We start from the raw sequence: 18,193 nt of genomic DNA on the forward strand, positions 1-18,193 counted from the left end.
TTGGTCACTTGAAAATGCATTGTGGCAGTCTTACCACAAAACCAGAATGGCTGATATGTTATGATATAGGTCTGTTTTGACAAATTTATATATATATATATATATATATATATATATATATATATATAATCTGAATAATTTGGAGGATGTAGATTACACTGAAGTGCGGCAAAAGCATGCTGAATTATGGAAATTAGATTTCTGGCAGGTTATTGTATTGTACATATGGACTGAAATTCAGAAATGATCCTGAAGGGTCATCAGCCTACTGTAGGGAATTCTGGTACCTTCAACACCTCTGGAACTCATCCTCCCCTTCAGTTCCAACTTTTTCCTGTATCCCCATCTCTTCTTTTTCACACGGCCCAAAATCTGTCAAACTGGCTAGATTGAATAGGCAGGAGTACAGCTTGAAGCTGAAATATAAGAATAAATATCCACACCTTTTTTCTCACTATCCAAGGTACATTCTGCAGTCCTTCTTGAGCTTGAGATTTCATTCCAAGCTGATAAGACACAAGGTCTCCTAGCCTTCTTGGGAAACACTGCGTTTACACCATCCTGCAAGATGACATTTTTAGACATTGCTTGAGCCCCAATCCTTAAGCAGCGCCCTGATGCCAATATGTATACCTCACTAGGCTATGGGGGAAAGCATGCGGCTGTCACCTCTCCAAAAATGCTGTGGCAGAACCAGGCCACCCTTCTCTTCTCATTTTCAGGGCATGCTGTGCTGTCACATCACTTCCTGGAGACCTTCCAGGAGGAAGGACATGTTACACGAGAACTTTGCAAGAAACTGTAGTGTTAGAAAAACAATGAGTTTGCCTGCAACTAAACCAAAGCCCAACTCATCCACTGCAGTAAATTACATTTGTTCAAATTCAGGAAGGCTGAATGGAAAACCTCATCATAGCATACAGATTTCTCACAAGGGACTGGGCTGATCTCTGCTCTTTGGTGGCAGCAACAGTACATGAGGAAATGGCATGCATATGTGTCAGGGGAAGTTCAGGTGGGTGTTAGGAAAAGGTTCTTCACCAGAGGGTGGTCAGGCACAGGAACAGGCTGTCCAGGGCAGTGTTCATGGCACCAAACCTGTCAGAGTTTAAGGAGCACTTGGGCAACACTCTCAGACACAGGGTTTGAATTTTGAGTTGTTGAGAATTTGAACTCAGTGATCCTTGTGAGTCTTTCCCAACTTGGGATATTCTATGAATCTGTGAAGTGCTGTTCAAGGAGAGCAGCTTCCACCCTCATTTACATATATTACAAATAATACAGTCCTTGGGTTTTCATAAGCTATTTCCTTAATCTGCTGTCTAACTGTCACTTCAACAATGCCATCCAGCTGGAATCACAACAGTATGAACCAAAACTGCCTAATAACTAACACTGAGCAGCAAAAGTCCATCAGTTTTAAGAAGGCAGTAGCAAGATCAGCAAGTCACCATGGGAAAACACACAGGTTCTTCTACAAGGAAAGCTTATCTTTACTTGGTTAGAAAATACTTATTGGATCTGCTTTCCAGACCAGGTGGTTCTTAGGTATTCAGAAATATCATAGGAATATATCTACTGGTTGCTTGAACTAGAAACTGAAAAACATAACTCCTTTAGACTTGTGCTGTGAACATATATGTGTATATATATATATGTATGTGTATATAAAAGTCCTTGGCCGGTCTCCAAAGCTAACATCAGAACAGAGCCAAGAATTTAAGTATCAGAAAGATGTGGCTGGCAGGACTGGAAGCAAGAGATTTATCTCTAATAGCCATATGTGATGTGTTGAAGCGTATGGGAGAGGGAGAGTGGTTGCTTTGTTACACTGAAGCAATTCCTCAGTGTCTGATCAGACTCTCTCAGGCCTAACTTTGATGCAGAGGGTACACCTCATTTAGTTGAGCTCAGTGTTGCTTAGCATCAAATATTGCCATATACCCAGTAAAAATGTATCACTTTTAGCCTGTTTGTTTTTTGTTTTTCCCTCTACATGGAGAAAATGTAGTGTAGCCTGGAGGTCACAGGAGGAAAATCCTCTGTCCAACTTCAGAAGGTTTTTATAGATCATAGGAAACAATGAAGAAGACTGACATTTGTGAGACTCAGGTGTTTCTTATTAGAGTACCTTCAGTCCAAGCTCTGTGATATATTAACAGATCTCAGGTCTTTATCTATGTTGGGTAGTGGAGAGCTGTCTCAGGATGAGAATTTTCTGGGTAGATCAGAAGCAGAGATGCTATAGGGGTACAGGCAAGATCAGTTCGGGTGCTGCTTGAGTAAAACTGAAAGGCTGAAGCAAGGGTGTTCCAGAATGGGGTGCTTTCATTGTAGTAGACAGAGGGAGGAATCTAACATGAACATACGTGTAGATTTCTGTAATAAATAGTTATTACAAATAAACAGTTCCATGGTTTCAGCTTAAATGTTAGGCAGAGCTCTTCTAGGTACCCTTTCTTCTTAATACCACTAGTTTTATCTCCTGTTGAAAGAGAAGAAAACTGAAGTTTGTGTACATTAAAAACCCCAGCATTACCTTATATATCTCTAAAAAGATGAAAAATTTGTGAATTGTGACTGTAACTGACTTAATATGTGGTGACTTTTAGTTTGTGTTCTGCTGCCTTCCTCTTTTATCAGCAGATTACAGAATGCAGGCTTACCTTCTCAAAGAACCCCCTTAAACATCGTATGAGAACAAATCCTAACTTGTCTCGTCTTTTTCAGCAACTCCCTGTTTTCACCCCTGGTTTTCAAAGATACTGAAATCCTTGTGATTCTCCTGCTCAAAAGCAAATCTGTGCCAAGTAATTCTCACTCTCAGCAGTGCTTGCTTACTTACCAAATGATTCATAACTTCCGAAAACTTCATGCTACTCTTTGTTCCTTCCTCTCATCTCAGCTCTGTGTAGTGATGCATGTGTTCTGGCATCTGTAAAAACACCGTATCTGCCGAGCACAGCTAGAGTCTCCTAGAAATTCAAAGGAGGAAAATGTGTGCAGACATTCTTCCCTGGGCACAGAATTTCTTTGACATGAAAAACAAGTAAGCCTCACTTACGGAAGATAAAGAAATCAGAGAAAAATAGACGTACTAGCAAAGATAGAAGCAGAAAAATAGTTACACTGTATTTGGCAGAAGCAGTTCTGAATATATGGAAAGATTGTTGGAGTTCTTTATTAATAGAGCTCCCCAGCATCTGAATTCTCACAGGATTTGATCCTGGAGTCTGGGATGTGGCCTCTGAGAAGAAATTTAGAAGTTGTTGCCTGTTGCCCACTATACAGACAGGTTTACAGCAGTTTTATTTCTATTAAATCAGACAGACCTGGAGCAAAGCTTCTCAATCTGATTGTCTTTATGTGAACTACTGCATAAAAATGCACCTTGATCATCGAGTCTAGTGATAAATGTGCTCATGGGTATTTTGGTAGAATCTGGGGACAGAATATCCTTCATACCAGCTGCTGTATAAGTGTTTCCCTAGTGAATGTGAGAGAATTTGTCTTCCTAGCTTCTAAGAAGAACTGTGTTACCCACTAGAGGTGTTAACTTGGGTTTGCATGTGGTAAGTGATTTGTTCAGGAAGCTAAAGCCAGCATGTGAGAGTTCAAGGCACATATGTATGTGAATAAGACAAGCTGACATGCACACAAATGGAAAAATAAGTGATTCAAGCATTCAAGCCCTATTTCCTATGGGTTGTAAGGACAGAAGAAAAATTTAATTCTGAATGTTAAATACTTCCATATCAGACAAATACTATCATCGTAAGTTGAATAGATGAAGGTAATCAAGGAAAGCATAGTTCTCAGGAAAAAATAAAAAAATTTTTTAAATGGTGTAAGGTAAACCAGTCTTTAGTTCCTTGGACTTGGCTATTATTTTTATTTGTAGTCTCTTAGCTATTATTTTTATCCTGTGGCCCTTTGCAAAGCTGAAGAGGTAAGATCTTTGAACTGAATCAATAAGGATTTCCAGCAATTACCAGGCAGTACAGTAGCTTCAACTAGTGAGTCCGTTAGGGTAGATCCCTACAGAAGTCAGTGAATTTTTGGATAACACTCCTCTAGCCCCAGTATTTTAGCAAGGCCACCCAGTCTGACATCGCAGTGCAATACTTTTACTGTGAAGTCTTATTTTTCTTTTTAACAATAATATTTTTCTTACACTATTTTCCAGGGCCTGATTATATCAAGCAAAAATTTCAAGAAGGAATGGAAGTAAAAGAAAAATCTGAAGACAAAGTTCAGGAACAACCACCTACCCCAAAAGAGTCACCTCACTTTTATCGGAAAGGTACTACACCGCCTCGAACCCCAGAAGCAAGTCCGAGGTCGAGTCCTCCTCTTCCTTCTGAGCCTTCTCCTTCAAAACACCAGAAAAAGCAAAACGCCACTTCTGGGGCAAAACTCAATCAAGAAAAAAGGCTTTTAGCCACAGAGAACATAACACCCACGATTAACAAGCCTTTATATTCAAAAGCACCGATAAAGGAAGAAATAGCTGTGAAACACCAGTCAAAGCTTTCAGCCCATCACAATCCCACCAGCACAGAGAATGGGGAGTTGCATGGTCACTACCATGGTTATTATGTAAAAATGAATCCAACAGTGCTTCCACAGGAGCTTGGGGAAGAAGATGATGAATATGACAACCCATCACCATCAACAGTTTCACGGATACCACACTCACAGAAGCCAAGCCCTGCTAGATCTGGGGGTAAGCCAGATGCCAAAGAAAACAAACCTGAGACAAAAATTAAGAAACCAGAATTTGCTGCACCAAAGAATCCAGCTAATAAGGAGTCACATTCAGCCACGGAAAAAGAAGTAGTAAACAGCTCGGTGAGTACAAGAGAGCTTTTCACTTTTACTTTGCTTTTACCTCTTACTGCTGAGCTTTGTAGCCTGAAGACAGGCAAGACTCAGTCTTCGGTCAAATATTTGTATGGATACAGTCTGCTAGCTAAAATTGTCTGTACAAGAGTGAAATGAGGTGCACACATTCCAGTGCTTAAAAATGGAAGGGGGCAGCTGATATAGTCAAATATAAACAGGCTTTTGAATTGTATACCCTAGTGCATCCATAAATACAAGGGTATTGTTTATGCCTAAAATTCTGTGAGTGTGTGTTTGAGATACATATTTTCAAATATAAATATCTTTCCTTGCTTTTTTTCAAAACAATATTTGGTGTATCTTAGTTTAGTTGATAATTACTAAGTACTAGAAGTTCCACAGTTAGGCTTCTGTCATGATGTGGAAGTTACTGCATATCCTGTAGCTTCTTCCAAAAATCTTGTAAAAAAGTGAAATTTAAGATTTTTTTTCCATCACTTCTTCACGTGCCAGAGAAATGAATTGATGACAGTCACCAGGAGTTGTATAACTTGCAGTTATTCTCATCGTACATTTTAATGTAAATGGTATCAACACAGGAGCTGTAGTCATGTTCTTAAATAAAGGCAATTTTGCAAGCCAGATATAATGACAAATTGTTTAGTATTCTATTAAGATGATACAGTATTTTCTGGTTCAGCCAGTGTATGTTGCATTTTTAGAACTTCAGGCCAAAGAACATCACCAGCAAAACACTTTCAGAAGCCTCTGTAGGCTCCAGAGATTTAAGGAAAAGTCCACTGAGAGTAGTTAGTACAAGGTTACTGCCTCTAGAGCTTGGAAAGTTTATGAGCAACAAGTCATTGGAGACTGGAGGGTATTTGGGAAGTGTCCCTGTATATACTTGCTCTGATCTCATTCTCTAAAGGTGGTTATAATTACTCTTAGAGGTGGGATGCTGCCCTGCTGACTGACCCAGTCCAGACATTCTCCTCTTTTCATTTTCTTCTCTGTGTTGATTGTAGTTCTGAAACCATGCAAAACCAGGTTTTGTGCCAAAGTATGCACTGCTCCTAACCAGACTTGGATTTCAGTGTGATATGAAAAACTAAGCATTCTTCCTTGTCAGAAAATGGAGGAAAAAAATAATACTATAATTCAGATTACTATGGATTTGAATCTTGTTGTTTATAAGTAATGGAATTATCAGTAGTTGAGCTGAGGCTTATTAATGACTAATTAGCATTTCTGTTCCCTGTTAAGAAAAAAAAAAAAAGTCAAATTCAGAACTTGTGATGATAATGAAACTATTTCTGGCCAAGAGAAACTCAAGAATACATTAGTTGTAGATGCTGAATTAACCTACAGCAAATGAGGAAATCTAGATAATTATGATATTGTTACTTTATAAATAAGCATTGCTTTTTTGAAACATTTTTTGTACTCCTGGAAAGAAAAAACAACAAAACAAAACAGTGTGTCATTTTTAAGATAGGATAAACAAAACGACTCAATTAAGAGATCATGTTAGCCCAGCCCTGAGCAACAGATTTCATTAATAAATAATTTTAAAGTGAAAGGTAAAAGAATTTTCAACCAACATGCCCTGTAAAAGGTCTTGTCAGACAAGCTTGAAATCTTCAAGAGGCGGAGGAATGGTGCCCTCGGTCAGGAAGGTCATTTGGTTTTCTTTGGCAGTTACTTCTTCTGACAAGGAAGCCAATGTAATGCAAAGCCTAAATGTCACATTAAAATCATTTTTAAAAGACTGACCAATATTTATCAAATAGTAGTTGAAAAATGTCAGTAATTTGGTATTATTCTTGGATTAATTCTGCTACACTGCTTTATTAACATGCTTACTAGTGGCATGGAAGAGAATATAAATGTGTTCTGATAAAGTTTGCAAAAGACAGAGGAGTTAGAAACCTGATAAAGAACTACAACAGCAGATCACCGGTACGAACTGATCCAAATCACCCGATCAGGAGAGGTAACTGAGCATGAGCACTCAGTCTGCTGTTCATCATAAGCGTTAATATAATCCTTAGATTTACCAACAGGAAAGATTAAGCAAGAGTACGCGAGAGTCTGTTTTATCTGGGTTTGGCACTAGTGCAACCACATCTGAAACAAAATACAATATTCATAAATCAGAGATTGAAAATGAAAAAAAAAAACCAAAAACCAACAACAAAAAACAAAAACAAAACAAAATAAACCACAAGGAAAGGCCCATGAAAAGGAGCGAGAGTGGTTAAAACATATTAGAATGGAAGATTTGAAACAGAAAATCTGTTTGGCACATTAAATCACATACTGTAAGTACACACCCCAAAATAGTTTACAGTAAAATTTCAAAGAACAAGCAGCTGAAAGTTGAAGCTAGACAGATTTAAAGTCTTATTTTAAATTTCTATTAATGAGATTAATTAAATGTACCATCAGTTTTCATCAGTCCTCCCTGAGTAGTTCAACAAAGAACATTTTGCCAAAATTACGTCCTTTAGTTTAGCAAGGAGCTTATATTCTGTTTTGTGCAGATCAGACTAGATGTTCACAGTGGTTTTGTAATCTGCAAATCTGTATTACAGCTCATATCAGCCCTTTAACCTTTCAAATCTCACAGATATGACTCCTATCTAGGGTAATACAAAGCTGTCAGGCTCATGAATGTTTAGTGAGCACACAGAATTTCAGCCTGTATCAGAATATTTTCTTCAGCTCTGGTGAAAATAGGGCTCGAAGTAGTCCTTATTTTTCTTATATGGCATCCTGACCAAATCGTCAGTTGGAGCTGAGGGAGTTTTCACATTAAGAAACCAAGCAGTAAATCTGAACAGCTGTTTATTGACCTTCTAGAATAATCAGGATGAGGGCTGTGAACTTACAGTTTGTTATCTGGAAGGATGGAAGAGCAATCAGGTATAGCACATTAACTACTGTTTACTGATATTACAGCCCTCTGCTTCATTTGGAGCACACTAATTGCATTATTCTTATTATCAGCATGTCAGTAAGGAGGGAATGTAGAGCTTAGGAGATAATTTTTAATATAACATTTTCAGAAGAATGTTTTTCAAAGATATCTTCCATCTGTGTCTATAAATGACTCTGTAGAATACATTTCCTAAAAGTGAAAAGTTGCTAGAAAAAATAACTGATTAGAGTACTTCTCTTTATCCCAGACAGTTCTGAACATGAAGATACTTTAGAATCCCAGTGCTGCATTAGAGAATTATTTTGTTTTATTCAGTAATTGCATTGCTTTATATTCATTCTGATAAATTGTTGTGGTTTGAAAGCACTCACCTGCATTAGATCTTCCAATAAAGTTTAATATATTTGTTAGGGAATAGAAAACAGAAACAAACTCTGAAAAGAGTGAGGAAGTATGACTTGGGTATATGAAATTTAGTACATTTTATTAGATTAACTGGAAGTGCTCTGCTTCTTCCAGGTTTCCAGTGAGAGTGCATTAAGAACATAGATGTAAGACATATAATTTTTAGTTCTTCTTTCCACATATCTAAATCAGAGCTATTTCTCACATCTGAATGAAACACAGACCTTTAAGATGTCCATATGCATTGATTTGGTTAAGAAATTTATTTACAGCAAAGTCCACAGTAGTCATTTGGTTAATAAAATTTGCGGTTCGTATTTTCTATGAATCTGTTACATCTTTAAGAATGTTATTGAAAATCATTTATGCAATGTATTGGTTATAGTACTGATTGTGCAGGTATCCCTAATTCTGACATTATACTTACAAAATATCAGCACATACTCACACCCACAACACACTTGAAATACATAAATGTATATCTCTATGTTCTTATTTTCTACTGCTCAAAAAACAAAGTTTAGAATCGTTCCAGAGCTTCTTTGAAAGAGCAATACGACCCTGTCACAATTTTATCAAGGTAAAAACATGCATAAGAACAGGATGCCAATGTCTCTGTTCATCAGCTGTTCCAAAATAATTGCTAGGTTTTAGGCACTGACACTAGTAAATTGTAGGTGAATCATCCTTTTTTTCACCAAGTCTTCAGAGCCTTCTAGTTATACTATGCTACAGAGATTTCATTGGGACTTAATCGCAAACCATTAGTGTTGTTTCTAATTTCTCATTTGCAGCCTCTGGTCCCAGTATCAACTTGCATCCTCCTATCTCACCTTGAATGTGAGGTGGTTTGAGATAGACTTGGATTTGGATAACAAGTGGGACTGAATTGTAAAAAATGTCATTGTAATGTCTGCTTATGTATACGCATTTGATTTGTCTGATATGTCCTATGTTGCCTTAGGGCCAGGTACAAGCACAGGCACCAATGTTCTGTGTATGATGTTCCCAATTTTTGTATTGTAGATCAAGATTTTTAAGCCACACAGACTATTTAGCCTGGTTTTTATCTTTATCTAAATCATTACATTTGGCTGAACATTAACCCATGTGTTTCTGCTTCCATCTCTTTGTTTACTTAACATGCGGTTATCAAGGAATAAAATTACCATGATGTTAGGAAAATAGACCTCTGTCTGCCTGATCCTAAAAAATCTTTGAGCAAGAACTTTATGCTAAATATAATAGACATTCATAATGCAACGGGATTACAGGAGCAGTCTTAATACTTCCTGGCTCTCTGTTTTAGGAAAATAACTTTCTTCCCTCCCCATTCTGAAACCTAATCATATGGCTGTATTTTTATCTGCGTAAGTGGCTGACGTATTAGAACACGGAGGGGCAGTTTTTAAGCAGGACTGAAGGTTTTCTGATACAGCTTCTTTATTGCACCTGTGCTAGTCACTCTTGGACTCCTCAGACTAATTTTGGCTTTTGCTATTTTAAGCCTTTGCACTGAAGCCTTATTTATGGGAATTGCCATGAAGCATTAAATGTTTATTTCATAGGTATCTGAAGAACAGGTAGTAGTTAACTGCATGATAATCCTGGGTTGTACAAATATTGCTTGATCATTTTTTAGTTCATCAGGAAACTGTTTTTGACACAAAATCTTGGTTATTAGACAAGGAAATACACAGAACAGGTTGAAGGAGATGAAATTTATTTCTGTAAAGCATAGGCTTCATATTATCATAAATATATTATACATTTTTTCTTTGATCTTCATATAAAATCAACAATCAAGTTCTTAAAGTATTGTTTTCTTCTGTCTTTGTAGGCGAGATTTCTTGATTCAGGCTATAATCTCTAAGGTGGGGTTTTTTTGCCTAATTTATCCAGGGTTACTGTGGTGAGATTATTAAACCCATGCAACCTGAGAGATGCATCCATAGAGAAGTCCCTTCTTCCTCCACCAACCTTAATTTCTTAAGACTAATGATAGTGAGATGCTCTTTGATCTGCAGTCCCAACTTACCATTCAGTCAAAAACTTTCTTGTAGCTATCAGAATGCTGTTTCAGGATATCTTATAGGTAATGAGTAAGGCTCATTGGCTCCTTGAACTCCCGGTAGGTCTTCAGTAGGAATAAAACAACTTGATTTTGATGGATTTTATTTTAAATTAGGCAGAGTATTAGACACTCAAATCCCAGTGAATTTTAATGGCATCAGGCATTGATCTCCTTCATGCTTTCTCAGAATTTCTGTGCAGTTTTAGGTTGGAGGCTGAACTATAAAGAATCTAGTGACCTGGCTTTGGTCAAACCGAGTCCCTACAGATGCCAAACTCAAATCTGAGCACAAATCAGTAATGTAATCACACTCCTTGTGGACAGAGATGTAACATTAATGTGTATGTATTACTCCTGTTTGTCATGTGAGATTCTGGGATTATTTTTTTTTTTTAAGATAAGGTCACTCACTCTGAGTGACACATTAACACTCAGGACTGCCAAACTGAGAGATTTGTAAATCGGATGTTATTTCAAGTAAAGCAAGTTTTATTGTTTAAATTCTTCTGATGTGACTTTCTTGTATAAACCTCACAGTTTCCAAATGTAGTTGGTGGGAGTCACCTGTTCTGAAAGAATTGGTGGGAACTTGAATTTCCTTTGCGGTAGGAAAGCACAAAGAACCACAGCTATCACAGTTGGGACCGTGCTAGAAAGCGAAAGAAGAAATGAATCTCAAGTAGCACGTGAACACAGGCTGCTTACATTCCTCTGATTAAAATGTGGTGATGCCTGGATTCGCTCTCATTTTTTATGCTTGTTCTCCATTGCCAAGCTTCTCATATTCTTTGGTGCATAGTGGCTCACTTCCAGTAGGAAGTAGGGAGCACAGTTCCACTTCTGTTCTGTGATCCAATGGTTAAAACATACCACTAGTAAGTGGGCACTTGGTACTCAAAATTCCTTTGGTTAAGGTAACCCTAAACCCTAGTCTTCAGTTTCCTAGTGAATGTTTTTGACATTCTGCCACTAGGCCAAAGGCTAATGTTGCTACTAATACCATTCCCCCATGGCAAAATGTAAGGAGCATCCTGATGGTCACAGGCACTGATTGAACTTCAACACCTAGTTCCTTGGCATACGTATAGATGTATCTGAAGAGGTGCAGGGGGAACATCATGACCTATAGGGACTGAACTGCTAATTAGAGTGAGACTCCCCCAAGATTTAAGCAGTGCTTGACAAAACATATTTTGTGACTTATTCAAGAACTTAGCAGTCCACATCTAGCCTGTTATCATTCCTACTGTGTAAATGTGTGTTCTGGTAGATGTTTAAGTGACTGTTTTGGGATAAGAGTATGTGGTATAATAGCGACTCTAATGTTCAGTAGCTTCCTAGTTACAGCAAATTTTTAATTGCAAGTTCTTATAACTTATTATTCCAAAAGCTGCACAGGAAATGTTGTCATTGCCATAAAGCATAATGAACTACAAGGAATGCTTCTTGTGAAAACTGAAAAAAGAAATTCTGATTTCCAATGAAATGAATTCATTCTTCTGGAAGCCAGTGATCCTTAAGTAGTTCAACTTTATGGAGAGAGTTTGTGATGGGCTTTTTGTGATTCAGGAAATCATTGTCTGAGTAAAAGGTTTTTCTGTTTCTACTTGCACTAACTGCACACCTTAGCACATACAAATTTATGTGAAAATATGTTGCAGTAAACCAAATACATTGACAGAAGAATGGAAAAATTTAGGAACTCCATCTGTTGAATACGTTATTTCAAGTTGTTTATCAGAAAGCCTCCATGTTCACTAAAAACTTCTATAAGGTAAGGATTTGCAACCAAGTTTCAAAGTGGATCAAAGCAAGTTTTTAGTATTGCAAATTGAAATTTATTTAATTATTTATTTGTTTCTCCTGTAATATTACTAGTAGTTTTAGTGAAGTGGCAATAATATATATATGTTTTTTTCCTTTTAACTATCAAAAAAAAAAAAGCATTCTTTTCATACAGCACATCATTGTGCAAAACCCTGCTTCTGCCTTGTAATGGTGTCAGAGAAGGAACCCACTGTATGGATGAGGAACAGTGCTCTGGCTTCAAGTTTGACTTCTTTATTTTGTTTTCTTTTAAGCTGGCACCATTTTTGTTTTTATAGCTTTGTTTACGTTTGTACAGTCATATTTGTCAGACAGTTATTCTCAGTGTGATTAAGAGCTGTGTAATATTATACTTACCTTTATTTATCCAGTTCATTTTTATACAGATGATATTTAGGTCACTAGAAAAGAAGAGTTTAACCAAGGCTACATTTCATGAGCAGAGTCTGTGCTTTTGATATTTAGATAACCTTTCAGAGCAAAGCCAGATCCTGTTTGTTGCTGTGCACTATGTGAAAGATTGCATTTTTGGACATGTGGTTTAGTGGACATGGTTGTGATAGGTTGACAGTTGCACTGGTTGGTCTTTGTGGTTTTCTCCAGCCTTAATGATTCTATGGTTCTATGATTAATTTTGTTCTCTTTGTTTATTTTCAGGGCCCTAACTCAGTCATGATTGCCCTGGTAATGCTGTTGAATATTGGTCTAGCCATTCTTTTTGTCCATTTTCTAACTTGATTGGAAATAGGAAAGGTAAGCAAGGTCTTGTTTTCCTATACAGTCACCACATCCACCCCACCTCAAATTATAAAGATTGAATTTATTTGCATACTTTTAATGTTTCCTGCTTTAATTTTAGCTATGCCTGAATGTGATTCAACATAGTTATTTAATTATGTAACTGTTTTGACCCTTCAGTGAAGTCATGACAACTAGTGGTGTTAGCCCACAGTTCTCTGCAGTTGTGTCATCAGCCTTTTAAATGGCACCAGGCATACTCAGACACAGGGAAGGAGGCTTGGCGTTAGGATGATGGGACGCAAGAGAGATGAAACTTGGAAAATTCAGCCAGGGGCCCAGATCAGTTTGTCTGCTGATGGTTTGTGGCTTTGGGGTCCTCTGAAAGCTGAAGCAAGCAGCCATGTCGGAAAACAAACAAAATAATATGCTGAAGCAGCCCCACCAGTGAAGTGCGTTGGCTTCTCCATCTGTTCCAACAGAGTGTGACTAAACTGGAAATGTACGGAGCTGCACTTTTTGTTGATGGAAGCTAACAGCTGCCTTACTATTTTACCGTCTGATGTTTTTAGTGGGGAGATGGGAAAACGACTGCCAGAGGAATGTGGTCAGAGGATTCTGTTGCTGTGGAAGTGATTCCAGCGTTCACTCCTATCTCATTAGAAGAAATAGTTAGCAGCATCAGTCACCAGTCTTATTCCATTACCTGCTGCTTTTAACATCTCCCACAGTGTTCTGGGAGATTGAATTTCATTTGCCTGTGCATGATTCTGTTCATTCGTTGTTTGTGAAATTTGATGTATAGCCATAACATAGTGTGTAGTCCAACCTGGAGAGCGCTACCGGTTCTGCCTAGCAGCAGAAGCAGAAGATAAAACCTTTCTCTACTCTGAAGGAATAATTCTTAAATTCATTTTCCTAAATCTGAAGAGTCTATTCACATTAAGGTTTAGGAAACAATATACAAATACAATATGCAAAAATTTCTATCTTCCTAAAGAGCTCAAATGCTTATGGCATTAGCAAGCAAAATTCTTTGGAATAAAAAAAAAGTAAGAATTCAAAGTCGATATCAGCACATCCTAAGCTGGAGATGAAATACCAGAATAATGGAAGGAAGACAAAATGTGGAGTTTGCATGTTGATTTATTTTTTAATTTTTATTTATTTTTTAATTCTGGTGCTGTGATAATTAGTGATTTGAATTATTATGTTTCAGCACTGAGGTGTTTTGCCAGCATTTAAAATAACGTCTTGTCTGAGTGCTCATTAATGCCAGTGACAGTTAAGCTAATGCTCATAATAAACTATCGTGATTTTTAAACACTAGTTTTGTGTTGAATACATTCAGGTAGAGCATTTAGACATGTTAAGTGATCGTTTATCGATTTGATGCCTTCAGTGTCTTTAAAGTCCATTTATAATTTTACCTCAGCATTAAAAAATCCTCAAAATTTTTCATTTGGGAAGTTTGTCTTAAGTAGCTTCACAGCCCTTTGTTATAATGACGTGATCATGTTTCTTTTATGTGCCATTATACTGTAATTATTGTACCCTATATTAACCAAAAGCATGCTTACTTGCTGAAAATATGTGGTGTGATCATTTGGAAAGAAAGCATTTTAATTTGAAGCTGCAAAAAGCAAAGGGCTTGTATTACGGTTTATTTTATCTCTGATAGACAATATTTCATACGATATAGTTTTTGAACCTGTTTGTAAACTTTATAAGTGTTTGCATGGTGTAACAGGCGACATTCTTAAAAGTACATTAGCTATCTTTTGATGCAGCATATTAAAGTAACTTAGGTGCGGACTGAATAGAGTGCAGCGAAGCAGCTCCAAGCAGGGCAGTAACACCGTGGTGTTTTTTACAGAAGTATGTTGAGAATCCTGTGTTTTCACCAGTGTGGATAAAGAAGAAAGCAGAAAGAAAGCAAATGAAAATAAAGCTTGTATATTTATTTTTTAAAGAGTCAAAATTGTGTTTTAAATTTAGGAAGGTAATTTTTAAATAAGAACAAAGTTTTAAAAGTTACTGTGTAAGCCTTGACGTAATGGACAAAATGTTCCATCCAACAGTGAAATCACCCCCCATCTCCTTACGTGGAGAGGTAATTTTGTAACTGACATATTTAATTCCTATTAAATGTTTATTTAAAATACTTTATGCTCTGGAAATAATGGGTAACAAAGCTTATGAAAATGTTTATAAATTTAAGTAAGCATGTTAGTACCATTTATAAATATGTATGATTTATAAGCTTTTTTAAAACAAAGCTCAAACAAATTGTTGGTATTTTTCTAAAATGTGCACAGCTGTATTTTACATGAAAGGCTATTTATAATTGGTTGTTATACTGTACACTACATTTTGGACAGCACAATGAAGCCTGCCAATGTACTTAATAATGTCATTTTGTCTATTTAAAGTTTCTTGCTGTCAAAGAATGAACTCTTTATCTATGAGTTTATTTATAATTCTTGACCCAAAATGTATAATGTACAGTTTTCACAACTGTATTTGCTCTAATAAAAATAAGTTGGTTATTAATAGAGTTTCAGACTGGTTCTTCCTGTTTACAAATTGCTTTTGTCACTCTCCAGAAACAACTTTTCAAGCAGACTAAATAAACAAGAAATGAACCAGGAATATAAAGTGAAGTCTTGACCCATTTGAAATTATTGTAAGTTACTGTTTTCAACAAAATCGCTAAGGAAATGTTTTTAAAAGTACCTTTAAAAAAGAAAAAAAAAAAAAGAAAGAAAGAAAAAAAAGCAAGTTTCGTTATGTGTCTTTTTTTCATGTTCTGGGACACAATTTTGGATCTCTAAAATGTTGTATCTTGTATTATACTGCCTCTGCCAAGATGGTTTAATTGATCTTGTTTTAATCAGTGACTGATCCATTAGGAGCTGTCCTTGTAAACAACTACCTTATTTAGATTTCCCTTCTCAAGGTCTTCATGTGTTCACAACTGAAGTGAAGAATTACAAAGCAGTATTTTACACAGAGAAAATTCACCATTACAGTTGCCTTAAGGACATCACATTTGGTGAATTAGTTCATGAACTCAGGATTTTGTTTTCTGGTTCCTGTTCAGATCACTGTCCAAAAAGAGTAAGCCTTCCTGTTCAGTGAGAACATATTTGTAGTAATATTTGAAATAGGAGGGCTGCTCCAAAAGTGATGCCTCCTTTTTAGTTATTTTGGCCCATGCTTTCAGAGTCCGATATTGATGGTATAGCAGTAGAACTGAACCTTCCCACCAGCATTCTGTGACAGAGGGGCAGCCTGACAAAATGGTGTCTGAGTTGGAAGTGCATATGAAGCATAGTTGTGTCACTGAATTCCTCCATGTAGTGGATGTGAGCACAGTAAGGCAGTGGGTGATGCAGTGGCAATGGGTCACATCTGCTGGTGCACGTTTTTACATGCATGGGATGCAGGCTCTTGTTCATCACCAGTGAAAATACATCGCTAATGGTGAATCCTGTGATATAAAGTGGTATTTTGTAGCTCAGGATTTCCTCTCTCAAATGGTATTGTTGTGCACTTTGTATCTGTTGTAGCTTTCACATAAATAAACAGGAGGCATTACTTTTGGAGCAATTGAAGTAATCGTTTATGCCTTATTTATTTTTTTTTTAAGTCTACCATCATGCAGTTTAATTTTAAGAATTTGTATATTCTACATGAGAACCCTGAAGAAAATTTTGTCACTTCAGACAGAGAAATGTACGTTCTTTAGAACCTTAAGCAGACACCACTGAGCAGCCTTTCATGATCCACACTGATGGCTGACATTTTGAGATCCATGCGTCCGTCTCCTTCCATGTTCAGGAATGTAACGCTGACATGAAGTACTTCGTCAGTGAATATGAATGTGATAATACATGCAGGCATCTTAAAAGCAACAAACAAGCAAAAGATTTGCCCGAAAATAGAAGAAAAGATGTTTTCACAGTCAGCTGAGAAACAGCATCTTACCCTGCCCGTCAGTCTTCATAATTCTTAAAAATCAACATGGAAACGCAGGCTTTTTTTATGATGTCTGAAAACAGATTGTTCTTCTCTGAAATATTTATACCGGTGGTTTAGACTGATTGTAAATTGGTTCAAGTGGAGAAGCAGTTCCTATGTCTAAGTGAAAAAACAAACTGTGGGCACACAATTTAAAGCACCCAGATTTGCTCTACTATGGAAAATTTTACCGTACTTCAATGTGAGGGATTTTTGTCTCAGCAAAGCACTTTCTCCAGGCACAGCTGTGTGCCAGCCCACGGATGCTGTAGGCAGCGAGCCATCACCTTTTAATTTGAGGTCTGCTTTCTTGAGCAATTCCATTTATCTGATGAAACAAGGCATGGAGAGTACACAGGAAAATGGCAAGAGGGTAATGACAAGACACTAAAGATTGAAATAAATATGTATTGCTGCTTTTTAGCTTCTTTCCTTGCAAAAGTAAGCAGCAAGCAATGTGAAGAGTGTGTAACCTCTTCCAATTGCGTTCCAGTAGGAGATTCCGTTTGAAAGCAGAAATTTCATGACATAAACTACAAATGACTGTTCAGGTATGGACATATGTTAGAACAAAAATTAATGCAGCTGAGTGCTGACTTCGAAAGGAGTAAACACAAGACAAGAAAAGTTTTGAAATATTTACATAACTCTTAATTACATTATGCAGCCACAACAACCTCTCTGAAGATATGGTTATGCTATATTAAAGGATACTGACAGCACTCTGTATGCAAAGATAAAGGCCTGCAGAAACTCACTACTTATTGAGGTACGGTAACCTTCTTAGCTAGTTGTTATTAATAAAACATGGTTGTGAATTATATCTGAAGGGCTTTACTTACAGCTCATTTGAACCACTTAGAGAGGAGAGACCATCGTACATTCTGTTCTCCTATGGAAATGTAATACAGCAAACAAAGCAAATGAAGACTGGAAATTAAATAAGCCTTTCAAATGAAGTAGTCTTCTCAGTCTCTCATTTGATATTCACAGAAAAAGGAAAAAATAGAAATATGTGAAGTCTGAGTTTGAAGCTGAATATGCCAAAGTGCTGTAACTGAGCCATGCAGAGAATCCATCCCAGGTTCTTTTCTCTCGAATAAAGAATCTCCTCAGTAAGAGACATTATACCTCCTAACTTTGCAGGAGGTAATTTAGTTTCCATACACAGCATCTTTAAGGAAAACTGACCGTTAAAGGCTTTTAGACTTGGAGGAAAAAGTAAAAACGCACCATGTTGAAAGGTGATTGCAGCAAGAGCGGGGCTGGTCCCTTCTCACTGGCGACAGGTGACAGGACAAGGGCAAATGGCCTCAAGTTGCACTGGGTGAGGTTTAGGT

General features: G+C 37.1%; 1 protein-coding gene across 6 annotated transcripts in view; it reads left to right on the forward strand.

The window, feature by feature from the left end:
* Window positions 1-15,606, forward strand: part of JPH1 (junctophilin 1) — an 82,397-nt gene extending 66,791 nt beyond the window's left edge. The window contains exons 4-6 of one of the 6 annotated variants that reach the window (XM_032442765.2): window positions 4,187-4,851; window positions 12,750-12,845; window positions 15,437-15,606. In XM_032442765.2, coding sequence (XP_032298656.2) covers window positions 4,187-4,851; window positions 12,750-12,830 — 746 coding nt within the window. In that variant the 3' untranslated portion in view covers window positions 12,831-12,845; window positions 15,437-15,606. Of the gene's footprint in view, window positions 1-4,186; window positions 4,852-12,749; window positions 12,846-12,951; window positions 15,384-15,436 lie in introns of those variants that run through there. The other 5 variants (XM_015855791.2, XM_015855790.2, XM_015855793.2 and 2 more) reach the window with 5 other exon arrangements.
* Window positions 15,607-18,193: the final 2,587 nt, after the last annotated feature.

The sequence above is a fragment of the Coturnix japonica genome, chromosome 2 (genome assembly GCF_054131305.1).
Source record: "Coturnix japonica strain WE chromosome 2, WE-NBRP24, whole genome shotgun sequence".
Lineage (NCBI taxonomy): Eukaryota > Metazoa > Chordata > Aves > Galliformes > Phasianidae > Coturnix > Coturnix japonica.